Raw genomic sequence first — 24,752 nt, 5'->3', positions numbered from 1 at the left:
TGTTTGATGTATTATCATGTTCAAAAAATAAAATGATAACTCTGTTTTATCAATTCTGGTCTTACATCTTAAATGTGTTTTGGTTAACTTTTTAGATTATGTAATACATGTATATAAATTTGTATTATCAAACTGTATAGATCTAAGTGTCAAAGTGCTCAAATCTTTTGTCACGTTAGCTACAGAATACATATTATTTCTGTTAATTCCATAGATTAAGCTCTAAATCTACCATTAGACTATTGCAAACTATAGCAGGAGAATGCACTCCAATCAATATCTATATAGCAAAAAAGAATTAGAGGGGAAGTATTGGAACACCTGACCATTATACCAACAGGGACGTTTATGATATAATATTCTAAATACACAGACATTAATATGTAGTTGGTATAACAGCTTTCCACTGTTCCACAAGATGCTGGAGAGTTTCTCTGGGAATTTGTGCTCATTCATCCAGTAGAGCATTTGTGAGGTAAGGCACTGATGTTGGATGAGAAGGCCTGGATCGGAATCTGCATTCCAGTTCATCCCAAAGTTGTTTGATGGAGTTGAGGTCAAGGTCTGCACTGACCATTCAAGTTCTCCCACACCAAGCTCATCCAACTATGTTTTTATGGACCTTGCTTTGTGCTCTGGGGCACAATAATGCTGGAATATAAAAGGGCCTTCCCCAAACTGTTCCCACAGAGTTGGAAGCATAGCATTGTCCAAAATGTGTTGGTATGCTGCAACAGTAACATTTTCCTTCAATGGAAGTAAGGGGCCTAGCCCAACCTTAAAAATAGTCCCACACCATTATCCCTTACGACCAAACTTTACAGTTGGCCCAATGCAGTAAGGCAGGTAATGTTTTCCTGGCATCCACCAAACCCAGACTAGCCCATCAGAGTCCAGTGGCGCCGTGCTTTACTCAATCTGAAACTTGACATTGTACTTGCATGCAGCTGCTCGGCCATGGAAAAAAGGGGAAGCCATTGGGACAGCCTCTCCTTCAATCAGTGTAGAGGGTGTGCATGGAAGCTTTGCGCTTTTGCAGAAGTGCATCGGGAGCAGTGATATACTTGAGGGGGATGCGACCCAAGTGCCTCATCATGCCACACTGGCAGACAGGCGGGCTGTCCCTAAGGCCCTTTCAGATCAGACTAGCCTTTTGTGAACAATTTTGGACTGGCCCGGATGCAGCTGTGTGCTAATGTGGCACCCTCTGATGAGTGGCACCCGGGGCGGATGTCCCGGACAAAGATGGCACTGTTAAATTGTCAGAGACAAGCTGTTTGGGGGGGGGGGGGAAGATGACACTGTATGTATGGTGCAAATGATGTGTGAATGTGGTTACTATTACACACATCATGCTAACATTATGGACTGACCACGTGCTAATTCAAGCGTTATGGGCATCTGCAATCTTTCTAGTATAGTTGACATGATCTTGAAGAGGAGGGGTGGAACCAAAAGAGGAAGGAAGGGATGGAGTTTAAAGTGGAAGAGCTTCTGGCTTGGGCAGGACGGGGTGGAGCTAAATTAAGATTATGTGGCTTGTGAGTTTAGTCAGGCCTAGGGCAGCACAAAACCTAAATACATCACTGGTTATACATCCACATAGACTGTACATGTAACCCATAATCATGGTAAAGAAACAATAGTATAGGTAGCAAATACACATGTCCATAAGGAAGACACCATTCTACACCCATGGTGCCCCCGCAGAGCCAGGCTGGGGATATCTGAAGTGGCAGATTGATTCATCAGTACACTTTTTATATCAGGAAATCACAAAAGTGAGTAAACCCCTCATATTTTTGGAGGTGTGTTTAGGGTCGTTATCATGTTAGAATACTGCCCTGAGGCCAAGTCTCCGAAGGGAGGGGACCATGCTCTGCTTCAGTATGTCACAGTACAGGTTGGCATTCATGGTTCCCTCAATGAACTGTAGCTCCCCAGTGCCGGCAGCACTCATGCAGGTCCAGACCATGACACTTCCACCACCATGCTTGACTGTAGGCAAGACACACTTGTCTTTGTACTCCTCACCTGGTTGCGTCCACACACACTTGACACCATCTGAATCCAAATAAGTTTATCTTGTCTCATCGGACCATAGGACATGGTTCCAGTAATTCATGTCCTTAGTCTGCTTGTTTTCAGCAAACTTTGAGGGCCTTTTTGAGCATCATCTTTAGAAGAGGCTTCCTTCTGCAACGACAGCCATGCAGACTAATATGATTCAGTGTACAGCGTATGGTCTGAGCACTGACTGGCTGACCCGCCACCCCTTCAACTTCTGCAGCAATGCTGGCAGCACTCATACGTCTATTTCCCAAAGACAACCATTGGATATGACGCTGAGCACGTGCACTCAACTTCTCTGGTTGACCATGGCGAGGCCTGTTCTGAGTGGAACTTGTCCTGTGAAACTGCTGTATGGTCTTGCCCACCGTGCTGCAGCTAAGTTTTAGGGTCTTGGCAATCTTCTTCTAGACTAGACCATCTTTATGTAGAGCAACAATTCTTTTTTTCAGATCCTCAGAGAGTTCTTAGCCATGAGGTGCCATGTTGAACTTCCAGTGACCAGGATGTGAGAGTGTGAGAGCGAGAACACCAAATTTAACACACCTGCTCCGCATTCACACCTGATACCTTGTAAGGTAATGGCTAATTGGACCTAATTTGGACATTTCCATTTAGGGGTGTACTCACTTTTGTTGCCAAGGTTTAGACATTAATGGCTGGGGTATATATAAATGTAAGGGGTATACTCACTTTTGTGAGATACTGTATATATATATATATATATATATATATATATATATGTCATTTGTGTCTTCTTTATTTTATTTTTACTGAAGTACAGGGGCTCCTATGAGATTTTTATGCTGGGTTGACTTTTTTTGTGTGTGTTGCTATGTGGGAAATACGTTGCTGGTGTCCTAAACTATGTTCCCTTCTATGTCCTACCAGTCCCCTAGGGGATAAAGGTAATGGGGAAATTAGGGATATCAGAATAAAGATCAGCATATTGCAGAAAATGACATGGTCAAATAACTAGTGTTATGTTAATTATGGACATTGTATACTCTTACAACGTCTTGACCTAGGAGGTACATTTAAAAATGTTTTTAGAACCTAGTTCAAATTCAGATTTGGAAGTGTCACATTAGGTTAAAGTTAGAATATCTGTTCTCCAAGAGGCATTTTAACGCATCTAAAATTTTGTTCAGTCACTCTAAGAAACACATCTTTCCCTTTTAAAAAAGAATAAAGCATAGAAATATGTCACTGCCTCAAGAACAGAGAAATCGGGCCCATGCCAGAACGATTGCAGGCCATGATATGGCCCATATGCCATGAACAGTTTCTATTTAACAGTGTACAAAGGCGATGTCATGTATGATGTCATCACCTGATACCAGATCAGTGCCATGTGTAGAAAAATTTAGATATAGTGAAAGGTCTACATTTTTTATTGGGCAGCTAGCAGTGTGATGCCATCTTTATTTTAAATGGTTAAACATTAGGCTTAAAATGGTATGTGATCCATTCAATCTTCTATTGAAATGGCTCAATTTTCTCTAACCTTAAACTTGCATTGTGATCTGCGATCTCCGAGGTTAAAGTGTAAAGCCGGGTTTTATTAAATTTGAGTAATGATTAACTCCTCTATTGTCACTACACCTATTACTAGAACATACTTTGTCCAACATGCATAATATACCAATTTGTTATATATCGTCAGATTTGGATACAATTTAGTTATATGACTGCCTTTATACTTATTTCTTAATGCTTTATTTCTGTTGCAATATGAGGAAATCTAGAAATCGGTAGGAGGGATTAACCCTTTCATGACATGGGTATTTCCCACTATAATGACAGGATCGTTCTTTCCTTCTTGCAACAAATGTTTGTTTAACCATAATTTTTATTGTCATGGTGACATCAGTTGATTCTGTCTAATTACCGGTATTTTTAATTTAAGTTTTCTTACTATTGTTAAAATACTTTTCTTTAAATTTGTTCCGGGTCAAACCACTCCCCTTAATAATACTCAATTTGAAATTGCCAGGATAGTTCAGTATCCATCAAAGGGGTTTGCTGTCCAATATGTATTTCTGAATAATGTGAGGTAACCATTTAAAGAGTCTCTGTATCAATGACTATATATTTCTGCAGGAGAACTCAATTCTACTTTAATGACGACACCATATTAACTACTTGTTATTACTGTAAAGCCAGAAAATGTATCAATGCAGTGACAAATCACGTAGGAACCCTAGATTATACATGAAGATGTTTCATGCATGTACCCATTTTGTATTTAATAGACTTAAACGTGCAGCACGCACTCACAAGATTCCCATAGATAAATGCTACGGCAATATAATATCTAAGGGTATCAGATCATTGTTACTTATAATAATGTTTATAGTGATACTAAGAATAAAAAATACAGTTGCTGCTTTTTAAATGATGTAGGTAACATATTTATTTAGAAAAGTGATTCTGGCGCCAATTTTAAATGTATCATTATAAGGTTTATTCACTAAAGGGGGAGTTTGGAGGAGAGTTTGCCGAGTTGTGTTTTTAACTCCTTAATCACTATTTATTATAGTGAGGAGACTGGAGAAATTTCACTGATTGAACTACATAGCTCTTCCTGCAGCGGGCCTTCATAACGCATTGGTATGTCAAGGAGTTCTCTCCTGCAATCTCTTTCATGGAGTAAATAAGCCCATCTGTCGTAACCATGAAATAATGCTGTCTGTTTTCTCATTATATAAAACATTACATCGTATGGCCCTCTATATTTCTTAGATATATTTCTGATATGTATGTCTTTAAGAAAGCAGGCCTATAACAATTTCTATGTATGAAAAAGCCTCAAAAATACTTAAAAGCTCTTTATGTACAGACATTGTACTGGTATTTGCTGCGTGACCACTTTGCTCAGGCTATCCTGGCATCTCTAGGCCTAGCAGGTTCTGTCACTAGGCAACAGTTTCCCTGGAAACAGTGACGATCGCCTGACATCACAACTACTGAGTCATCTTTTCCTTCCCCTAGTAAATGGACAAGGTCACATCCACTTCCATCGCCATAGGGCGAGTTACAATAAAAGCATTAACCTTTCCATGTACGGCTGTTTCTGTCTGTGCTAGTGGGGAGTTATACACCGTTATCACACTTCTTTAATATTCCTTGCTTCACCAGAACTGCAGAGATGTAATCTCCACCTGCCCTTACCTTCATTTAATGGTACCTTCCAGGCTTTCTTCCTATTACAGGATTGGTCAGCCCCCCCTCCGCCCCCTCTTTTGCCTGCACCACAGAGCAATGAATTGTGGGAAACTCCCTGACTGGTACCTGCAGAGCATCCTTTAAGCATCAAAGGGTACGAGGAAGGTAATGCCGTTCTATGTATGTTTTATGAGAAAGTGTGTGCTCGATACCAAGCTATATAATATGTAACTGCCACGTGATATAGACGTGTCATTGTTTTTTAGAATTAAAGAAACTGACACACATATGTATTATTTAGGACTGCAATGAATTGCAATCGACTGCATTTTTTCAACATATAAGTGTTTACACTGGTTTAGTATATTATATGTTATTATCATATATATATATTCATATAATAGCAATAGCCTTATGTAATTGTATAAGCCCTATTAAATTCTGAGATGTTTGTGTATTTTGTTACTATGTACTTTGTTTTCCTATGGTTATAAAGAGCTAGAACAGAGCTCTTATGTTTACATGCTTATGTTTTTGTTTGCACCACAGACTCTGTTTATATAGTTTGATTCTGGCATAAAAGATAAATATAACTTATACCTTTATTAAATCATTTATTGGCATTAAAATACCTATTGTGCTTCTAAGTCAGTGGAGGTAATTGTAACAGTTTTTGTAACTTTCGTTCTTCTCTGTCATAATGTTATTAATTGGGTATTTGGCTTGGAAGCCTGGTTTTAACAACTTCTGTGGAAAGTATAAAGGTGTCCCAAGGAGAAGTTATAGGGCTTCTCTGTAATATGATGTCCAGGTCTTATTTTGTCGTGTAAGAGTGTGTTTTGATGAAGGGGAATTGGAAGTTTAGGAAAATGGGGCTCCAGGGGCATTACTGCATACATAAATCCCTTGGCAGGTATATGAGAACAATATGCAACCACTGTCAGTCAATCAAGAGAAGGGCCCTGCTCCATAGTCCAGCTACAAGGTCATGATAACAGAAAGTGACAGGGTATGACATCATACCCCAAGCCTTTATTGTAGACCAATTCTAGGAACTACAGCTCTGCTTTCCTATAGTAGATCACCAGGCTGCTAGGCCCACTATGGGTTGTACACAAGATATAGCTGGACTTGTATTAAACCCTTTACATATGCTGGTTCCTACTAATGGAACCCAAAGGCCAGATATACATATGTACGTTATAGAGAGGGTGGTAGATAACCGGAACAGCCTCCAAACAGAAAAGGTTGAGGCTAAAACAGTAAGGGAAGTTAGACATGCATGGTATAGGCATAAAGCTACTCTGAACCTAAACCTCAGACTTAAAATGTAGAGTGCTGGTATATGATGTCATATCCCAAAACCAGCAGTAAGTACGCCACTGCCTGCTTATAAGTACACATTAGGCCTTATCCTTACAGAGGCATCCGGCAGTTACAAAGTCCTACAAGGCAAGAGGAAGGGCACTTTCAGAGGTGACTTGATGCTATAGCAGTTTACAGATGCCTGCATATTATTAACCATCCCAATTCCAGAGGGTCTCAGACATTCTTTGTTGGTGGGCTTGGTTGCTTCTGCATGATAGATTGGTTCGTGTATAGGAGACTCAGCAATACATATTTGGCAGCCAGAAACGTCTGCATTTTCTGCATAAAGTGGGCTGAGTCTGCAAGACGAGTAAGACTACTTGATGCCCTATTCCCATTTTATTCTATAATTGCTTGCCGTCTTTTCTGTACAATTCTATTATTTTATCATGTTTTCTTAACTGTAGTCTCTCTATGAGGTTATATAGTGCATGTGCTATTTCTCTCTTCCCTATTCTTCATTCGAGCATTCTATATATATTTAGCCTTATTTCTATTTCCCGACCTGCCCCTGTATACATATATATATATATATATGAAGAAAATATATAATTATTTTATATTAATGATCTGGCTTGATTCATGGTGTGGCCTTTATGGAAATAGCACATTAATAGGGTGCAACCTATCCAACGATGCAGGATATAACAGGCCAAGATCTGTTGGGATTTGGTGGGTTAATTCCCATAACTTGAACTATGCCTAAAAGGATAATTATAGAAATGGTAAAAGCCCTTGACAAGCCCAGAGGGAGATACAAAGTAAGAGGAGGAAAGCTTTGGGACTTTGGTTAAAGTGCTGTATAAAATCGACTGATATAAATTGTATCCGCATAGCTGAAGTATACCAACAATTATCAGCAGTACTGTACTGTAATAATGTACTGTAAAGTGACTACCTGAAAGCAGATTATTAGGGCAGGTTTGGGCAGTGTGGTTTTATAGCCAATATAATGGGCCCTCATTACTGCAGCACAGGATAGGTTTAGACAGTGCTTGTCAAAAATCAGTACTAGACTGCCACTGGAAAAGAGTCTTTGTCACTTTACTGCCAGAAACTAATAAATCACAGGTAGCCACATACTAAAGGTACATGGTAGGGGCTACCAGTCACTGGCTGTGCCCAATGACCAGTCCGGGCCTTTTAGTAATATGAAGTGAACTCATCTTGCAGAATATCAGGAGAGGTTCATACGTTTATGCGTAAGGTACCATGACTCCCTGATTCCAGATTATCAAGGGAGACTCAGACATTCTCAATTTCTATCAATTGTAAAGTGATCGCCTGATTCTAGATTATTACAGTTATTACTAAATATAAAAGTGCTTCCAAATTATTAGCCAAACTGTATATTACAAGTAGAGCTGGCATTTTTTTTCCTTAACCTTTACTGAAAGCTGCTTCTAATTATAAATAAAACAAAAAAATGCTTCTTGCTGACAATATTACTTACCATTTTATATATAGCATCATGATATGGTTACTTTAAGACATTGATTGACCTTGGCCAGATATTTTAACAATGCGCTTCTTCTCTTTTATCAAGCCAGCTGTCAGAACAATGTCAAAAAAAACAAAACCAATAGATGACTGTACATGGAGGTGGATTGTTTTGTTCTTCTTTTTTAAAGTTAATGGACTTTTCATTTTACCACATATATATATAATGTACCCTGGTTATTTTTCAGATCATTGTGGTCAAGGAGACAAAATAAACATTTCAGAAGAAACAATTGATTATTTATTCTACTTATTCAGAAGGACTTAGAACTTCAATATGGAGGCCAAGCCTAGATCTTCAAGCATCAAGGCATCCAAAACTGACAAGGCCAATCCAGCTGCAGGCACCGAGAAGAAAGAAGGTCCTGTTAAGGAACAGCCAAACCCCACACCTAAGAAACCCGTGGCTGGAGAAGCTGCCCCTGTGAACCATGACGGAGCAAAGCCCACCGCAACTGAGTCTCAGGGGCCACCAAACACATCAGAGAACAAAGGGAGTGATGAAGAACAAGATACTTCTAATGGAGCAGCTGAAGGATCAGGATTTGAAGGCTTGAAACCTCTATTAGTGGCTGCTGGAGTGGCAGTAGCTGCCATTGCCGTTATTGTAGGAGCTGTGTTCCTGGCCCGAAAAAAATAATAGGTTGGATGTAAGGGAGGATGATTGAGGTGGAAAACAAGCAAGGGCCAATATGTACAGTTTCTTCAGAGACCTTTGCATGCCGCAGAATTGTCACATATTCATTACATGCAGTCACACAGTTGTTAGGAAGAATGGGCGGGAGGGGTATACGAATTGATGGGCCTCCACTTTTTTGAAGGTCTCATAGTAGCTACTTGAAGTATAAACAAACACTGTTTTTAAGAAAGTCCTGGTCTCATAATTCACATCTAACAGTGTATGTTGGCTACTAAAATCGTTCCATGGGCTGTTAGTACACTGCCTCCGTTCTATCTATTGTCTCACCTTTTTGTCGACTGAACAGTGCAATCCCCATAAGGTACTCAATACATTTCTTTTGCATAGAAATATAATTTTATTTTATCTGCTTTATATTATGTCATTCTGGATTTCTAAGTGTCTTCACTTAGAATGCTACTCCCGTCCCACATTTCCGTTTCTGCTCTTGTACCACCAACACTTTAATTATTTAGAGTGATGAATCCACTTTCCAAGCAATTATACACACTAGGCTAAATATGTTTTCCAAATGAATGTTGGGTTTGAGCAAAACATATATTTGTGGTTTATTGAAGGCAGATCACATTTGTTATTGTAGTGTATCATGAAATCACATTACCATATTGCCCATTATCCATTCTCTTCTGAATGTTAAAACCCAATCATGCAGCAAAGAGATGATCAGAAGTCAATCAACAAAACATAGTATTTGGATTTCTGGGGTTTTCACAGTATTTTCCTGACACAGCTTCATTTAGTTATTAGTTAGGTAATTTATTTTCTGATGAAACCAGATGTTTTTATTTTACAAAGGGGTATGTGTGAGCCGTATGGGTTTTTTCTTTGTTGTCACTGGTTTGCAAAAATGTTTTTTTGTTTCTGTACAAAAAATGATGTGGATCCTCTCTACGTATGTATGATTAATCCACATAACCTAAAACGTTCCTAATATTTTTGAAGCTTGAAATAGTTTTCCACAGTTAATGCAAACAATTTTTAAAAACAATATCACTTGGGAATGAATGTTCATTCATTTGGGTTATAGCCTTTTTTTCACCAAAAGAATTCATCTTCCCAAACCAGTGTTCCTTCCCTTTTATTTGCCTAAAGAAATAAAAAAAAATGCGTATAAATGCAATAATGCAGTTAGAATAGGAAAATACAAGAAGATACTGGCTCATTTTTAAATGTCATTTGTCATAATATGAATCCTAGTCTTTGAGCTTTGTAGAATCTTAAATTTGGTCTTAGTTGTAGCCGCAATTTTTTGGATCCTATTTTGAAAACTCATACCAATTAGAAGCATCTTGGCTGGATTACAACAGAGGAGGCTGTACATGAACAATATTGAATAAGACAGAGATGAGCATACCTGAGAACTTTGCAAATGAGCTGACCCTAAGACTCCTGAAAAATTAACCCTTTAATAGCCCATCTTGAAGATTAAATGTAGTAACCCACCAAACGTGTTAACAAAAAGTCACCTGCATTCTAGCAGGTATATCAACCATAACATACTGGTAGTAAAGGCACCAATTGGGAGTCTTATATATGATCACAGCAGTGTACAATAGGAAGGGGTCAGCTCCAGACCCTGAGAATCTGCCCTACAAACTAAGACAAAACCCCCAAGCAGGCAAAACCCAGAGATTCAGGGTCAAACCCTAAGAGTTCACAGGTATAGAGATGAGCACCACGATTGGATTTATGTGAGTCGCTAATCAAGACAGCATTGCTACCTGCACTGTTGGGTGGTTGAAATTTCATGTAGACCAGCTTTGAAAACTTAAATAGGATAAAAGACTAGAAGGTTAAAATGGACTTATATACTTAATGTAGAATTAGCTTCTCCCACCATAGGTAGAATGTGGTATAGATCTCCCCATTTGTAATAAACTAACTCCCTCTATTTTAAACACTCTCCTTCTGCATTAGACATCTGTGGCATTGCAAGGGAATGAAAATAAGACAGAGGCGTGAATAGCCATTTTTGTTTTTCTATTATAGTCCTCTATTGGATCTACAACATGAAAGTATACTTTATGCTTAATTATGGCTTGTGAAAAAAGATGACTGAGCTACAAAGGTACTGCACAAAGTGCACAAACTGTATTTGCCGTGGTGTATCAGCGCATAGCCGTGTACGGCTGGCTAGTACCTAGAGTAGTCATGGGGATTGTCCAAAGTAAGCACTCGAAGAATACACACAGGGAAAACACAGTTAAAAGAAAATGAAATGACATTATGTATTTCACTTGATGTTTAATGCAAAATCAACAAAGGTTGCTAGCTACCAGTTTGTTCATTAAGTGGGGCATCATCTTGTAATGTGTTCACCTCAAAAAGATGATGCTTATTAATACACAAATAATGTCTTCCATTTTACAATTACATTCATGCAAAATAAGCTTGGAATGCATGTGTTGCAGTCATAGCTTGATGTATATATATATATATATATATATATATATATATATATATATATATATATATATATATATATACACACCAAAATCTGGAACTTACTCATTGATAGAATGCCACTCTAGTGCCAAATAAGCCAAAATATCCTGTGAAGTATGACATCATGGTTGCTTTCAGTTACAAGATGCATGAGAGCAAATGTGCAACACCTGCTGGCAGGTCATCTGGCCATCTTGCTTACCTGTAGTTACTTTGCTGCTAGCGCCATGCGTTTAAGCCCTGCCTTCCAAGTATTCAGCATCCTGCATAGAAACAGCTGAAAGTTCTGAAAGTTATTCTTTAATGTCTAAATTTGTCTGTAAATTTAACAATATCAGAAACTGTTTGTCAACTTGGCAAAAGAGAGTTAAAAATTAGGCCATGGCGGATATGTTCCACAAACTGCAACCTCTTATTATGCCAAGAAAATCTTGCAGGGGTTGACATTTCTCAGAGATAAATGAATACATAATATATTAGGAAAGATGTACTTTATTAAAAGAGGTTTTAATAGGGCAAAAGAAAATCAAACTCTATAGTTGGCGCCTCTGTTGGTTTTTCTCTCTGTTTTTTCTCCTATGGGTAACCTTGTGGCTGCGATGAGTGAAACCTCTGACTTTTAGCAGGAACATGAATACATAAAGCATATGTACCTAATAAAATATTACATACAAAGCTTGTGTGGGGGTATTGTTTGGAAACAAAGCTAATTTTGGAAATATCATATCGGATACTATGGATTACAGGTTTCATTAAGCTCCGTCAGCTAAATAAGATAATCAATTCATTGCTATGGAATACACAATTTTAGTATGAAAATAATTTTATGGTGATAGGTAATAATAGGCATTTAATGCACCAGGAAGCAGCGTCAGATATTATTGCTATTGTTAGGATTGCGTGTCCTATCTAAATATTTTACTACCGGTCTCTGAAATCCTAAAATATACCATAGGAAGGTGCTATAGTTTCAGACTACTGGTGCAACCAATGGGGAAAACTAGTGATTTTTGAGACAATAAAACCTGCTGATAAATAGCAGAAATGTACTTTATATCCTTGGTAACAAAAGAAAATTACTAAAACACCGATTATCGCAAAGAATGTTATCTGTATTACCCGTACTGCCATTATGTACAGAATAGAGAACTCCCCCTTTAAACATGAATCCACATAATGCATATCTTTAGAAGCTGCTAATCAATGAAAGTATAAAGGAGAATGAAACATAAATGTGTTATAAAAACATCTGGTTTGCCCGAAAAACATCAAATCAGAGAAGCCCAGGGGCAATTTCCCCATCCATATCCATTATCACACCTACCCCTATAGCGTGATAACATTATTTAAAACATGTTGTACCTGGAAGATGCTGTGGCATCAGCCTTATAATAACTGGTCTAGGTATTTAATAAATAAGAAGCATGTGAACAGCAAACCTGGTTCTATTTTCTCATACATGTACTTTAAAAACGTGAAAAAGTAAACCAGATAACATTAAGACATTTTATTATAAACCTCAATACAACCATTACATTCGTCATCTGCTAGATCTGCCCCGGTCGTCAGTAAGTGGAAGCATCTAGGGGTAACAACAGCTCAGCCAGGAAGCGTTAGACTATGCACACTCACAAAGTGGGGCAGCTGAGTGTAAAAGTCACCTGTCCTCTGAAGCATCACTCACTACAGAGTGAGCCAGCCTTCTTATCCAACATCAGTGCCTGACAATAATTCTCTTTTTGTTGAATGTAAATGTATTGTATTATAGTTTTCTTCTAATAATAAGGGCAGCTGTTATTTTACTGGACATAGATGAACTTTACATAATGATCATACCGAGGGCTGCACACATCCACAGTTGTATGTGAAGACAAACGCTAAAAAATACAAGAGTTCAATGTACATGTAATACATAGGCAGGGCCGGCCCGACAATGGAGCCGAGTGGGGCAACCGCTCCAGGCGGCACTTTTGAAGGGGCGGCACTTCGCCGCCCCAAGCCCCTTTTTTTTTTTAAAGCGAAAGGGTAGATGGGGGGGGCGGCATTTTAAAATTCGCCCCAGGGGCCATTTTGCCTTGGGCCGGCCCTGTACATAGGTCAGAAGCAATATATATATATATATACCTCCAGCACTGGTACCTGTGAAATCCAAACCTTTTTATGAAGAAAGTACAAAAAGGTTAATTCACAAAAAGATTCATTCACCCCCAAAATGCCTGCAGGTTATAAATGGATGTTCGAATGCTATGCCTGGAGGAGGTAAGATGAAATGTGAGTTTAACATCCCCCCAGTTTAAGTAACTCAAAACTAAAAAAAAAGTTAATTACACAGAAGTAATTTATACAACTAACAATACAATTCTCTCTTCTTTCTTCCGCCAAGGTGGTGGAGCTTCCAGTGACGTCCTCGGGGACAGGATGTTACCAGTAGCTCCATCATTTTGGCAGAAGTTCACATAAGGTTATCTTAAAGAAAAATGGTGGAGCTTTTGGTGACATCTTCTCCTCGGATCCTCCAAATAAGGGAGAAGACATCTCCGCCATGTTACCCTAAGATAACCCTGTGTGAACTTCCGGTGATCTCCTCTGCCCCGACCCTCTAATTTGGGAGGGGTGACGTTACTAGAAGCTCTGCCATTCTGGCCGAAGTTCACATAGGGTTATATAAGGGTAACATGGCGGGGTTCCAGTGATCTCCTCTACCCGACCCTCTAATTAGGGGGAGATGATGTAATCCGGAAGCTCTGCCCTTTTAGCGGAAGTTCACACAGGGTTATTTTAGGGTAAAATGGCAGAGATTCCGTGATCTCCTCTACCCCGACCCTCTAACTGGGGGAGATGACATCATCGGAAGCTCTGCCATTTTGGCGGAAGTTTGCCAGTAGGTCAGCAGAGATGCGGACAAAGAAAGGGGAGAAAAGGGAGAAAAGAGAAGAGTGAAGAAGAAGATGATGCAAGACACAAAAGCAGAGCTGCGAGACACAGAGGTGTAAGTGGTTGGCAGAGAAGGTAGGGGTACATTCAGAGCAGGAGTGAAAGAGCCCCAAATTTCCAAGAAAAAAACTGAGCTTTTGCTTCGTTTTCGCGGGGGTCTGGCGTCATTTTCGCAGATTTGTTCGAATTAACAAAATTGGCTCCACTAACCTGGTGTCATAAACACACTCATGATAACATCATACACTGACACCTACACACACACGCTAACACCCACACTAGACACTCACACTAACATGACCACTCATACTAGCACACATCCAAACACTAACATAACCAGACACTAAACATTAACACACATGCATTGACACTAATGTACTCTGACACTAACACACACATGCAGACACATACAAGCACAACCAGACATTCAACACTAACACACGCACAACCAGACACTCACACTAACGCATACATCCAGACGCTAACACTAACACAATTAGCCACACACACTAAACAGACACTCAGACTAGCACACTTGCACTAACTCACGCACACAATAACATACCCATTTTGCAACAAGCTAATCAACCAGTCTTTTTCATATTTTTGCTCATTAGGAACCTAGTTGGGATACAAGAAAAAAAAACATACATTATGATTAATTTGACATAAGAAAGAGATCTTTATGGTGAAATTATGAAATGGCAACTGCAAGGTAAAATCATAACTCTAATGCAGCTTTTCATAGGAATGTTGGATAACAACCAACCTCACCGTAGAGAGTCCATAGATGGCCCAACAGCAGTCATGAGAGCCAAACAGCTGCCTTGCAACTTATAGCACCAAATAGGCAGTTGATAAACAATAATTTCAAAAGATATACAGTACTGAAGCAGAAGCAGAAGTTGACGGTGAAAGAAACACGCACCACCTGACCTAAACACATTCAATAATCTGGTCACATTATTATTTATTATTAACACTGCCTTTTGCATAAAATCTAGCAAGCATCCATGAGAGTGAAAAGACTCGATCCTCTGGCAGATCATATTTGCCGTAATCAAATATTCCAAGGTAATTACAATTATTCGACAGAACTGAGTTCTGTCCAAAGCTTTCTTTAGCTCAGAGAAAGAATGACATCAATGACTCACTGCAATGATTTCTGCCATTGCCAACATTTTTGGTAAGAAATTTTCATGAATGTACTATTTTCTCGTAACAATTTCACATCTAACAGATGTCTCCTTCTAGTCATTAACACCCAGTTGGTTTAGCACCCTGGTGTTAGCCAGATGATTGGAAAATTGATTTCACAATGTTATCAGATTCAAAATCAATATTTTATGGAATGTATCCCTTCTAAATAAACTATTCGGTGAATTTCTCACTAGTCCTCCACAAAGCTAGATCATCACTAGATATTTCCACACTAGTATGTACTTCAATATCTTTTTGTTACAGCTGCTCCACGGTCACTTTTTACTTTGTATTGGTTGAGATATTAACTGAACTTTGTTCCAATACTGTCTGTTTCTACTTCAGATATTTGGTTTGTTTCTTAAGACCTCTTAGTACTAAGAAGTTGGTCTAATTCAAATCCCTATGTTGTTGGGTTCATCCCTCCAGTAGATGCTTTTGCTTTCTTTTCATTAATTTCTCAGCACTAAAATAAGTCTGTTTCCTGATTTATGGCAAGTCAGAATAACTGACAATTCTTTGGGCATGAGATTAGGATGGTAAATAGATGCACCAAATACGTTAAAAGGACCATAGTGTAATTCCATTCACCATAGCGGGCTTCTACGCTTCACAAAATGCACTTTATGCAGAGGTTTTGATGTCTCGGGGAGGGGGGGTATCAAAGAGAAATATCAATAATTGCATAAAAAGCACAACATTTAATATTTGTCTTGTAAAAGTTTAATAAATGAAAACCCTCAGGACAGGTATATTAATTCATTTTGGGGGTTTTTTCATACCTTATTTGCCCTGACTTTGTACAATTTACATGTAAAACAATGCGTTTATTTTATTTCGTCCTAAATTATAGATTACCGGTATATAGATTAATATGGTTTCAAACGGAATTCCCACTAGTGCTGAAAAATATATAACTTATTTGGCTACATAACCGAGAAAGAGGAAAAAAAGGTTGAAAATGCTGTTGCCCTCATATGTGAAATGCCTCCGTCCTTAATAGTCAAAATTAAAAGGAAAATAAGGAAAATGGGGTCCCTTCCTGTGGAATTCGGCCCCCGGATAATAAATATAGCAGTCTACATAACGCAGACGTTTTAGTGGGAAATTACCGGGAAAATCTATTTTAGACAGTCACAGGACTCGGGTCCTGAAGAGACGTTGTTCTTTGCGCAAATGAATAAAGTAAACGAGTTAATAAAATGTCATTTTTTTTCTATTCAACAATCTTTATTGTCACATACAAAAGCGGACAAATTCACAGCGCGCATGCGTTTTCTTATAACAGGGATCCTCTGCGATTTTCCATATGAAGAAGCTGGGTGTTACCGGGCCGGTTGGCACGGCTGACAGGCTGACGAAGTCCAGTTGTTTAATTGTAGGAAGCGCAGCAGCGGGAGGTGAGTCTGAGGGGACCCTCTTTGGAGGGGTTGTCATGTAGTCAGAGTAATGGGGTCATGTGACCAGGGCTGTGTCTAGTGTGACCAGGGCTGTGTCTAGTGTGACCAGGGCTGTGTCTAGTGTGACCAGGGCTGTGTCTAGTGTGACCAGGGCTGTGCGTGTGCAGGGGTGTATCATGACCCTCTTTGGAGGGGTTGTCATGTAGTCAGAGTAATGGGGTCATGTGACCAGGGCTGTGTCTAGTGTGACCAGGGCTGTGTCTAGTGTGACCAGGGCTGTGTCTAGTGTGACCAGGGCTGTGTCTAGTGTGACCAGGGCTGTGTCTAGTGTGACCAGGGCTGTGCGTGTGCAGGGGTGTATCATGACCAGGGTTGTGCGTGTGCAGGGGTGTATCCTGGGCTGGGCTGTGCGTGTGCGGGGTTGTATCATGACCTGGGCTGCGCGTGTGCGGGGGTGTATAATGACCTGGGCTGTGCGTGTGCGAGGGGGTGTGGTGTGACTGGTGGTGTGGCGTGACTTGGGCTGTACGTGCGCGGGGGTGGGGCATGAGGTGGGGTGTGTCGTGAGGTGGACTGTGCGTGCGCGGGGGTGTGGCGTGAGGTGGGTTGTGCGTGCGCGGGGGTGTATCGTGACCTGGGCTGTGCGTGCGCGGGGGTGTATCGTGACCTGGGATGTGTGTGCTCGGGGGTGGGGCATGAGGTGGGCTGTGCGTGCTCGGTGGTGGGGCGTGAGGTGGGCTGTGCGTGCTCGGGGGTGGGGCGTGAGGTGGGCTGTGCATGCTTGGGGGTGTGGCGTGACCTGGGTTGTGTGTGCGCGGGGGTGGGGCATGAGGTGGGCTGTGCATGCTCGGGGGTGTGGCGTGAGGTGGGCTGTGTGTGCGCGTGGTGTATCGTGACCTGGCCTGTGCGTGCGCGGGGGTGTATCGTGACCTGGGCTGTGCGTGCTCGGGGTGTGGCGGGACCTGTGCCGTGCGTGCTCGGGGGTGTATCGTGACCTGGCCTGTGTGTGCGCGGGAGTGTATCGTGACCTGGGCTGTGCGTGCTCGGGGGTGTGGCGTGACCTGGCCTGTGTGTGCGCTGGAGTGTATCGTGACCTGGGCTGTGGCTTGACCTGGGCTGTGCGTGCTCGGGGGTGTGGCGTGACCTGGCCTGTGCGTGCGCAGGGGTGTATCGTGACCTGGGCTGTGGCGTGACCTGGGCTGTGCGTGCTCGGGATGTGGCGGGACCTGTGCCGTGCGTGTTTGGGGGTGTATCGTGACCTGGCCTGTGCGTGTTTGGGGGTGTATCGTGACCTGGCCTGTGTGTGTGCGGGAGTGTATCATGACCTGGGCTGTGCATGCTCGGGGGTGTATTGTGACCTGGGCTGTGCGTGCGCGGGGGTGTGGCGTGACCTGGGCTGTGCGTGCTCGGGGGTGTGGCGGGACCTGTGCCGTGCGTACTCGGGGCTGTGGCGGGACCTGGGCTGTGCATGCTCGGGGGTGTATTGTGACCTGGGCTGTGTGTGCGTGGGGGTGGGGCATGAGGTGGGCTGTGCATTCTCGGGGGTGTGGCGTGAGGTGGGCTGTGCGTGCTCGGGGGTGTGGCGTGACCTGGGCTGTGCGTGCGCGGGGGTGTAGAGTGACCTGGGCTGTGTGTGCGCGGGAGTGTATCGTGACCTGGGCTGTGTTTTCAGTATAGAGAAGCATATTCCTTATGCAGGGTTTCTTGGGTAATATTCCTTTTTTCTGCAGCGTTCGGTTTACTGGAATGGTTTCAGGCTGCAGTTTTCTCTGTTTGATGTTCTGATGAGTTTTACATCAGTTTGCGGTGAATAATGAATGATTATTAATCACCTTTTTGCTTGTAGTGCTTTTCATATATATATCCAACCCGCATTGTCACATAATAAATCTTTTTCTCTGCTCCCTCTGTTCTTTCGCTGCTTATATCTTCTTCAGGTGTCTCGGCCCAGTCATTCCTTAATTCTTTTAACCTTGCAAGCTCAGCTTTCAATCTGCAAGTCGCAACTCCAGGGGTAAGTGGAATTCTACCGTGTTATCACGATATGCGGTGTCTGGACCACAGCAAGTGCCTATCAAAAAAATCCTGCTTTGTAGCTTTCATTCCTGTAACATGCATCTTGTAAGCAGTCGGTTACCCTAGCTTTAGTAAAAAAATAAAAATAAAAAAAAGTTTTAGTAAAACAGTTTATTCCCTAACTTTTTTGAACATCTATTTGCACGTACCAGAAGCGCTTTGAATAAAGCCAGGGAGGAGTTAAATGGACACTCCAGCCAAAGCATTTACTCTGAAAAAAGCCTTGTCTTATAATCGAGCAAATACGGTAACTCCTTTTTGCCGTGTTTAACATGAAAACAGGGCTGGAGTGATGCTATCGAAGAGGGAGATCTTAAACCCGTTTATTGTCTGTTGTGTCTTGTTGTTTCATCACGGGGGGAACTTTGCAAACTTGTTTTTTTCTCTCATAGGGAAAACCTCTGGATTTTGTGGGCATCAATGATACAGACTCAAGATGGTTTCAGGAATTCCATCTCAAACCCTACGCCAATCCTGCCAGAATAGAATCAATAGACGGTAATAATCATTTGCTCTCAAATCTTTTTTTTTTTTTTTTTATAGTTTTGTGTGTTGGAGTTGGTAGTTAATGGTTATTTTTACTTCTCTACCTAAATGTCATACTACATAATTATTCACTGATCTGGCATGAGTTTACTTTGCTGTTCTCCTTTCGGAAGCTGCTAAGAGACAACACATGTCAAAGTGGTGGAATGAAATGATTAGGAAGGATAATTGTGCAAACCAGGTCTTGATGGTTATTCAATAAGGCGATCAGTGAGGAAAGTAATAGGCCTGCTCCCCTGTGCATTCCCTGTATTGCATGTAGTCTATTCTATTGGGCAGGCTGTTTGATTTTTATTTTCAGATGTTCTGATTGGGTATTTTCTTATCATTTCTTCAGGGTCTCGCTATCATGCTCTTTTGATACCGCATTGTCCTGGGGCGCTGACAGACTTGGCAAACAGTGGATATCTGGCCCGGATCCTGCAGCACTTCAAAACCGAGAAGAGTAAGTGGGACGGGTGGTTGCTCTTTTTGGTAATCATTGGAAAGTACAGATACGTTGGTTTTGTGTTTGAGGTTGAGTTCCTGCTGTGTTCTGTGTTGCAGTTTCTTCACTGTTATCATTTTTTATTTATTTTTCATCATCGTTCAGTATGATAAGAAGCCAGGGTGTTTGTCTAGTAGATTGGGCTAAAATAAATGAGCTAGAACATATATACGCATGGTTTACGAATTATCTGCTGGGTGTCTGCTGATTGGTAACTTTAGCAGTACCTCAAAATTTGAATCTCAATGCTTTTTAGCATGCTTCGCCTTTTGCATGTGTATGTGTGTGTGTGTATATATATATATATATATATATAATTACACATGCAAAGAACAATACAATATACAGAAATTGCAGTTTCTTCTTTTGTTTGCTAATGCTTCCCTTTTATTATATGTCATTAATGCCTCTTCCATTTCCGCAGAACCCATTTGTGCGGTTGGACATGGAGTGACAGCTTTGTGCTGTGCCACCAATGAAGACAAATCGTGGGCATTTCAAGACTACAGCCTTACTGGGGTGAGTGGTAGGAAACGTGGTTGGTGTCTGAACTCCAATGTAAGGTGCTCCGTTTTGTATTTTATTCTTTATAACGTGCAAGTGAACGGGATGATTCACAGGCTCACCCAGCTCTACTTCAGAGTGACATTTCAAGGAATCTCTTTGTTTTTTTTTTTTAATTTGTCATAGCCTTCTGTATATGAACTAGTTCGTCAGCCTGAATATTCCAGCTTGCCATTAATTCTGGAAGACTTTGCAAAGGATTCTGGGGCAACATTTAGTGGTAAGTGTCAGCGTAGTAAATCTGTAAAACTTACAAGCCTTCAGTTTAATATCTTATGGTCAATCTAGTAAATGTAAAAAAATGCTATCATGCTGGCTTTGTGGGGTCACAGCCCACATTAAAAGTGGTAGAAAAGGGTTGGCGTGCGTGTGGACATATGTATTTTTTAACTAGGGTTTGTGTTTTTAGCATCATTACTGAATTGAACTCCTTCTTTTATGTGCCTACATTGTGCTCTATTGTGTACTGTAACCTTCATGGGCTGCATTTGCAATCTGTGTATATATGCAGCCACGTTAAGGCTGTGCCAGATAAAGGGTACAGCACGCATCTTCAATGAAAACTGTAATGAATCCCAGTAGGGCTGCAACTAACGATTATTTTAATAATCGATTAATCGGCCGATTATTTTTTCGATTAATCGATTAATCGGATAAAAAAAAACAATATGCAAATTTTTCGTTTATTTAAAAGAATTTAATGAACTGGATGTTAAAAAACAACTTAAAATTTACATTAACATTCTTATTTTGTTATGATGTAATAAAAAACAATATTTTCAAAGTACAAGAACCCAAACACAATATTTATGAAACAAAATAACCCCAAACATTCTGAAAAGAGGTGGACTATTACTGTTCAAGAAACTTTGCCCCAGCACTTTGCACTTTGCACCCAGCACTTTGCACCCAGCACTTTGCACCCAGCACTTTGCACCCAGCCCTGGCACTTTGCACCCAGCACTTTGCACCCAGCACTTTGCCCCAGCCCTGGCACTTTGCATCCAGCACTTTGCACCCAGCATTCAGCACTTTGCACCAGCACTTTGCACCCAGCCCTGGCACTTTGCACCCAGCACTTTGCACCCAGCCCTGGCACTTTGCACCCAGCACTGGCACTTTGCACCCAGCACTTTGCACTGTGCCCCTGCACCCAGTCTCTAACTCTGCCCTGCACCCAGCCCTGCCCCCACATTCTGCCCTGCCCCCACACTCACACTCTGCCCTGCACCCACTCTGCCCTGCACCCACACTCACACCCTGCCCTGCATCCCCACCCCCACTCTGCCCTGCACCCAGTCTCCCACTCTGCTCTGCATCCCCACCCCCACTCTGCCCTGCACCCAGTCTCCTGCCCTGCACCCCCCACCCCCACTCTGCCCTGCACCCCCACCCCCACTCTGCCCTGCACCCCCACCCCCACTCTGCCCTGCACCCCCACCCCCACTCTGCCCTGCACCCACACTCACGAACCGCTCTGTGCGAATGGAGCCACTCGCACAGAGCGAACCGCTCTGTGCGAGTGGAGCCACTCGCACAGAGCGAACCGCTCTGTGCGAGTGGAGCCACTCGCACAGAGCGAACCGCTCTGTGCGAGTGGCTCCATTCGCACAGAGCGATTCGCTCTGTGCGAGTGGCTCTGTGCGATCCGTGCACATAGACATGAAGAATACTTACCTCCGGAACGCGTCACATCCGTCACGTAGCTAAAAGAAGGCGGAGACTGCAGAGCGTGTAGCAGAAGCGGGGAACGCTCGCGGAGGTAAGTAAAAGGAGCCGAGTGCTCCAACAACGAATTGATCACTCGATTAATCGATAACGGAAATCGTTATCGATGATTTCCGTTATCGATTATTATCGATTTTATCGATTCGTTGTTTCAGCTCTAAATCCCAGCATAAAGCAGGCAAAGTTCCAGTCCTCACGGACCTCTATGAATCCATGAGCTGCTAATGTGATGGCATTAAGTACAATTTCCATTGAAGTGGTGTGCTGTCATTTTCTAGTGTATATATATTATACTGGTACAAGCAGAGTCCTGGGATTACTTGCACCGTTATATGAATGTTGGCTATTATATACATTTAATTTTCCTGACAACATGGGGGTTCAGGTTCAAAGTTCACTATAATTTGACTATTTTTGCTTTACATTTTATCCTTATAAGTAGCAATTATAGGCTTCTCATTTACAAGAAGGGAAGATTGCCTTTGCTGTATTTTATCAGTGAAGACTGCCGCTTTATAATGTATTCATATGAGTTGGCATTCATAAGTATAGGTTTAAGCAATTTCAATTTACACCAGATTTCCTAATTTTGTAATTCTGTGTTCAGCCAGCGAGCCGGACGCTATCCATGTTGTACTTGACAGACATCTGATCACAGGACAGAACGAGAACTCAACAGTGGCTGCTGTGCAGAACCTCATCTTACTCAGCAATGGGAGGTCAGTGTCTGCTGTGTGGCCTCTGTCAATGTTACTGGGGGATAAAATATATCCTGAGGATGCAGGTTCCAACAGCAAATGTTAAGTTGCTTGCACCAGCACTGTGTCATGAATAGAGGAAAGGTATGGATACAAACCAGAGCGAAGAAGAGAGTCCCGTAGATTTCTGCTGTGAGGATGGATTTTTCTTGTGGTGTGTTCTCTATTCTCTTCTTTGAGCTAAAAAATCAACACAAGCATGATCCGCCGTAGAGAGGGGAGAGAAAGTAGGACCATCCAGTGAGTCATTGGAAAGTGCTTTTTGCAGCAAATTGATTAAGGACCCTGTTGTGCACATTCCTAGTACCTACTCGTACTATACTAAACACGGATTATGAGCAACACCATTAATTATGGGAGTTAAAACAGGGTGCAGTCAGTGGATAGGAATGGCTGCAGCAAAGTAAAATGATGGTGTTGGTGCACAGTTGTTGTAACAAAGGTAGGATGTGGGATGCAGATTTTCAGCATTGGGGCAAAGTACTAGAGCATATGACTGCACCTGGGGATGAGTATTAAATCAGTGACTTTAATGTTTCTTTTTTGTGTGTAGGAAGTAAAGCCTCGATCCATATGGCCAAGTCCGGGTCGTCTGAGGACTGGTGGCAAGAAGGAGAGTACAGGAGATTTCTGATCCAACATCTGTCCCTCCAAGCCAAGTACTATGACGGCTATAAGAATACGTTCATATAACCAGGTTGAGAAGGACAGAAACCAATTTTGTTTTATCTCATTCTTTTTTGCAACCTTGCAACCTTTCCTTTGTATATAAATAAATGTGATACATTTTTGTTATTTTGCTGTCTATGTATAGAAAACATGCATTTTGTTTTCATGTGTCTTTTTGTTTTTTTTCCTGGAAGTATTTTGTAAATCATTAATAGCCACACAGTTCGAACCCCAACCTAATTGTTAACCATCTCTGGCAAACGTTACAATAAATGAAAACACAACAGTTAATACAATAAACACCAATTGAAAAAGTATAAAGCCAGTTCTTAGGCGTATAGGTGAAACATGTATGTGACAAGATAACAAGTAGAAGGGTTTATTAGGGTGGAACACAGCCTTTTATCCAGTACAGATCAAAGGATGGCAATAAATTAAGCAGATTGAGACAAGCACTCTATGAAGGTAGTAGAGGAGAGTCTCTTCTTTAAACAGTGACCAGTTGGAGGAGACCAATATGCTTTAATGCTGAGTATTTCAGGACCAACCAAGGGCATAAGATATGCAAGTTGAACTATGACTTGGTTGACAAGTAAGCTGTATAATAGGATGTTGCCGTATAATAATAAAAGTTGTCTGGTAGTATCTCCTCTGCCGTTGGGGAGTAGAAGGTGTCCTAATTACAGATCCACTAGTGCAGTCCTGTGGCGCACACCAGAAAAAGATTTTCGCACCAGGAGAACCACAACAGCCACAACTGTGCAACCCAGGACCAGACCGACAACCAATGCTGTATAATTTAACGCGACCACTGCAAAGACATAGAGAACACAGTAAGATGGGACATTTGTGCATGTGTGATAAGACGTAACAATTTGACCAACACAGGAGAAATTGAGATCATATACGGAGTAAAAGTTTGCCTCAACTCTAATTAGTGTTGCCACCTTTTGCTGATCCATTTCCTGGCCAATCCTTAAAAGTTTGCTCACAGGGTGTGGTTGAGGGGTATGGGTTTTCTCTTCGTGAAACATCAGCCTGTCTTCAAAGCAGCTCACACACATTGCCATGTTACTATTATGGGACCACAAAACGTGATGTTCTATAAGCCTCCTGAACCCCCAGCTCCGCCACCAGCA

At 41.5% G+C, this 24,752-nt stretch overlaps 2 protein-coding genes and 1 long non-coding RNA gene across 4 annotated transcripts; all 3 read left to right on the top strand.

Moving 5' to 3' along the window:
* The first annotated feature begins 5,270 nt into the window (after positions 1 to 5,270).
* On the top strand, positions 5,271 to 8,984 carry CEND1 (cell cycle exit and neuronal differentiation 1). 2 transcript variants are annotated; one of them, XM_053448633.1, is made up of 2 exons: positions 5,271 to 5,403; positions 8,295 to 8,984. In XM_053448633.1, exon 2 carries the CDS (start codon positions 8,384 to 8,386, stop codon positions 8,744 to 8,746), a length of 363 nt encoding a protein of 120 aa, XP_053304608.1. In that variant the 5' UTR covers positions 5,271 to 5,403; positions 8,295 to 8,383; the 3' UTR covers positions 8,747 to 8,984. The 2 variants fall into 2 exon arrangements, with proteins under 2 accessions (XP_053304608.1, XP_053304609.1); XM_053448634.1 differs by having other exon boundaries at positions 5,339 to 5,392.
* A 2,537-nt stretch (positions 8,985 to 11,521) lies between these two features.
* Positions 11,522 to 11,926, top strand: LOC128467115 (uncharacterized). Its single transcript, XR_008345684.1, has 2 exons — positions 11,522 to 11,643; positions 11,708 to 11,926. It is a non-coding gene; the product is annotated as an uncharacterized LOC128467115 (long non-coding RNA).
* Positions 11,927 to 16,652: 4,726 nt separating this feature from the next.
* Positions 16,653 to 23,934, top strand: GATD1 (glutamine amidotransferase class 1 domain containing 1). The gene is made up of 8 exons (XM_053448630.1): positions 16,653 to 16,785; positions 18,723 to 18,799; positions 19,254 to 19,359; positions 19,745 to 19,852; positions 20,319 to 20,413; positions 20,585 to 20,678; positions 22,794 to 22,905; positions 23,498 to 23,934. The coding sequence occupies exons 1-8, from the start codon at positions 16,695 to 16,697 to the stop codon at positions 23,502 to 23,504; spliced, it is 690 nt and encodes a 229-aa protein (XP_053304605.1). The 5' UTR covers positions 16,653 to 16,694; the 3' UTR covers positions 23,505 to 23,934.
* The last annotated feature ends 818 nt before the right edge of the window (positions 23,935 to 24,752 follow it).

The sequence above is a fragment of the Spea bombifrons genome, chromosome 10, assembly GCF_027358695.1.
Source record: "Spea bombifrons isolate aSpeBom1 chromosome 10, aSpeBom1.2.pri, whole genome shotgun sequence".
Taxonomy (NCBI): domain Eukaryota; kingdom Metazoa; phylum Chordata; class Amphibia; order Anura; family Pelobatidae; genus Spea; species Spea bombifrons.
This window is presented reverse-complemented; position numbering and strand designations above follow the sequence as displayed.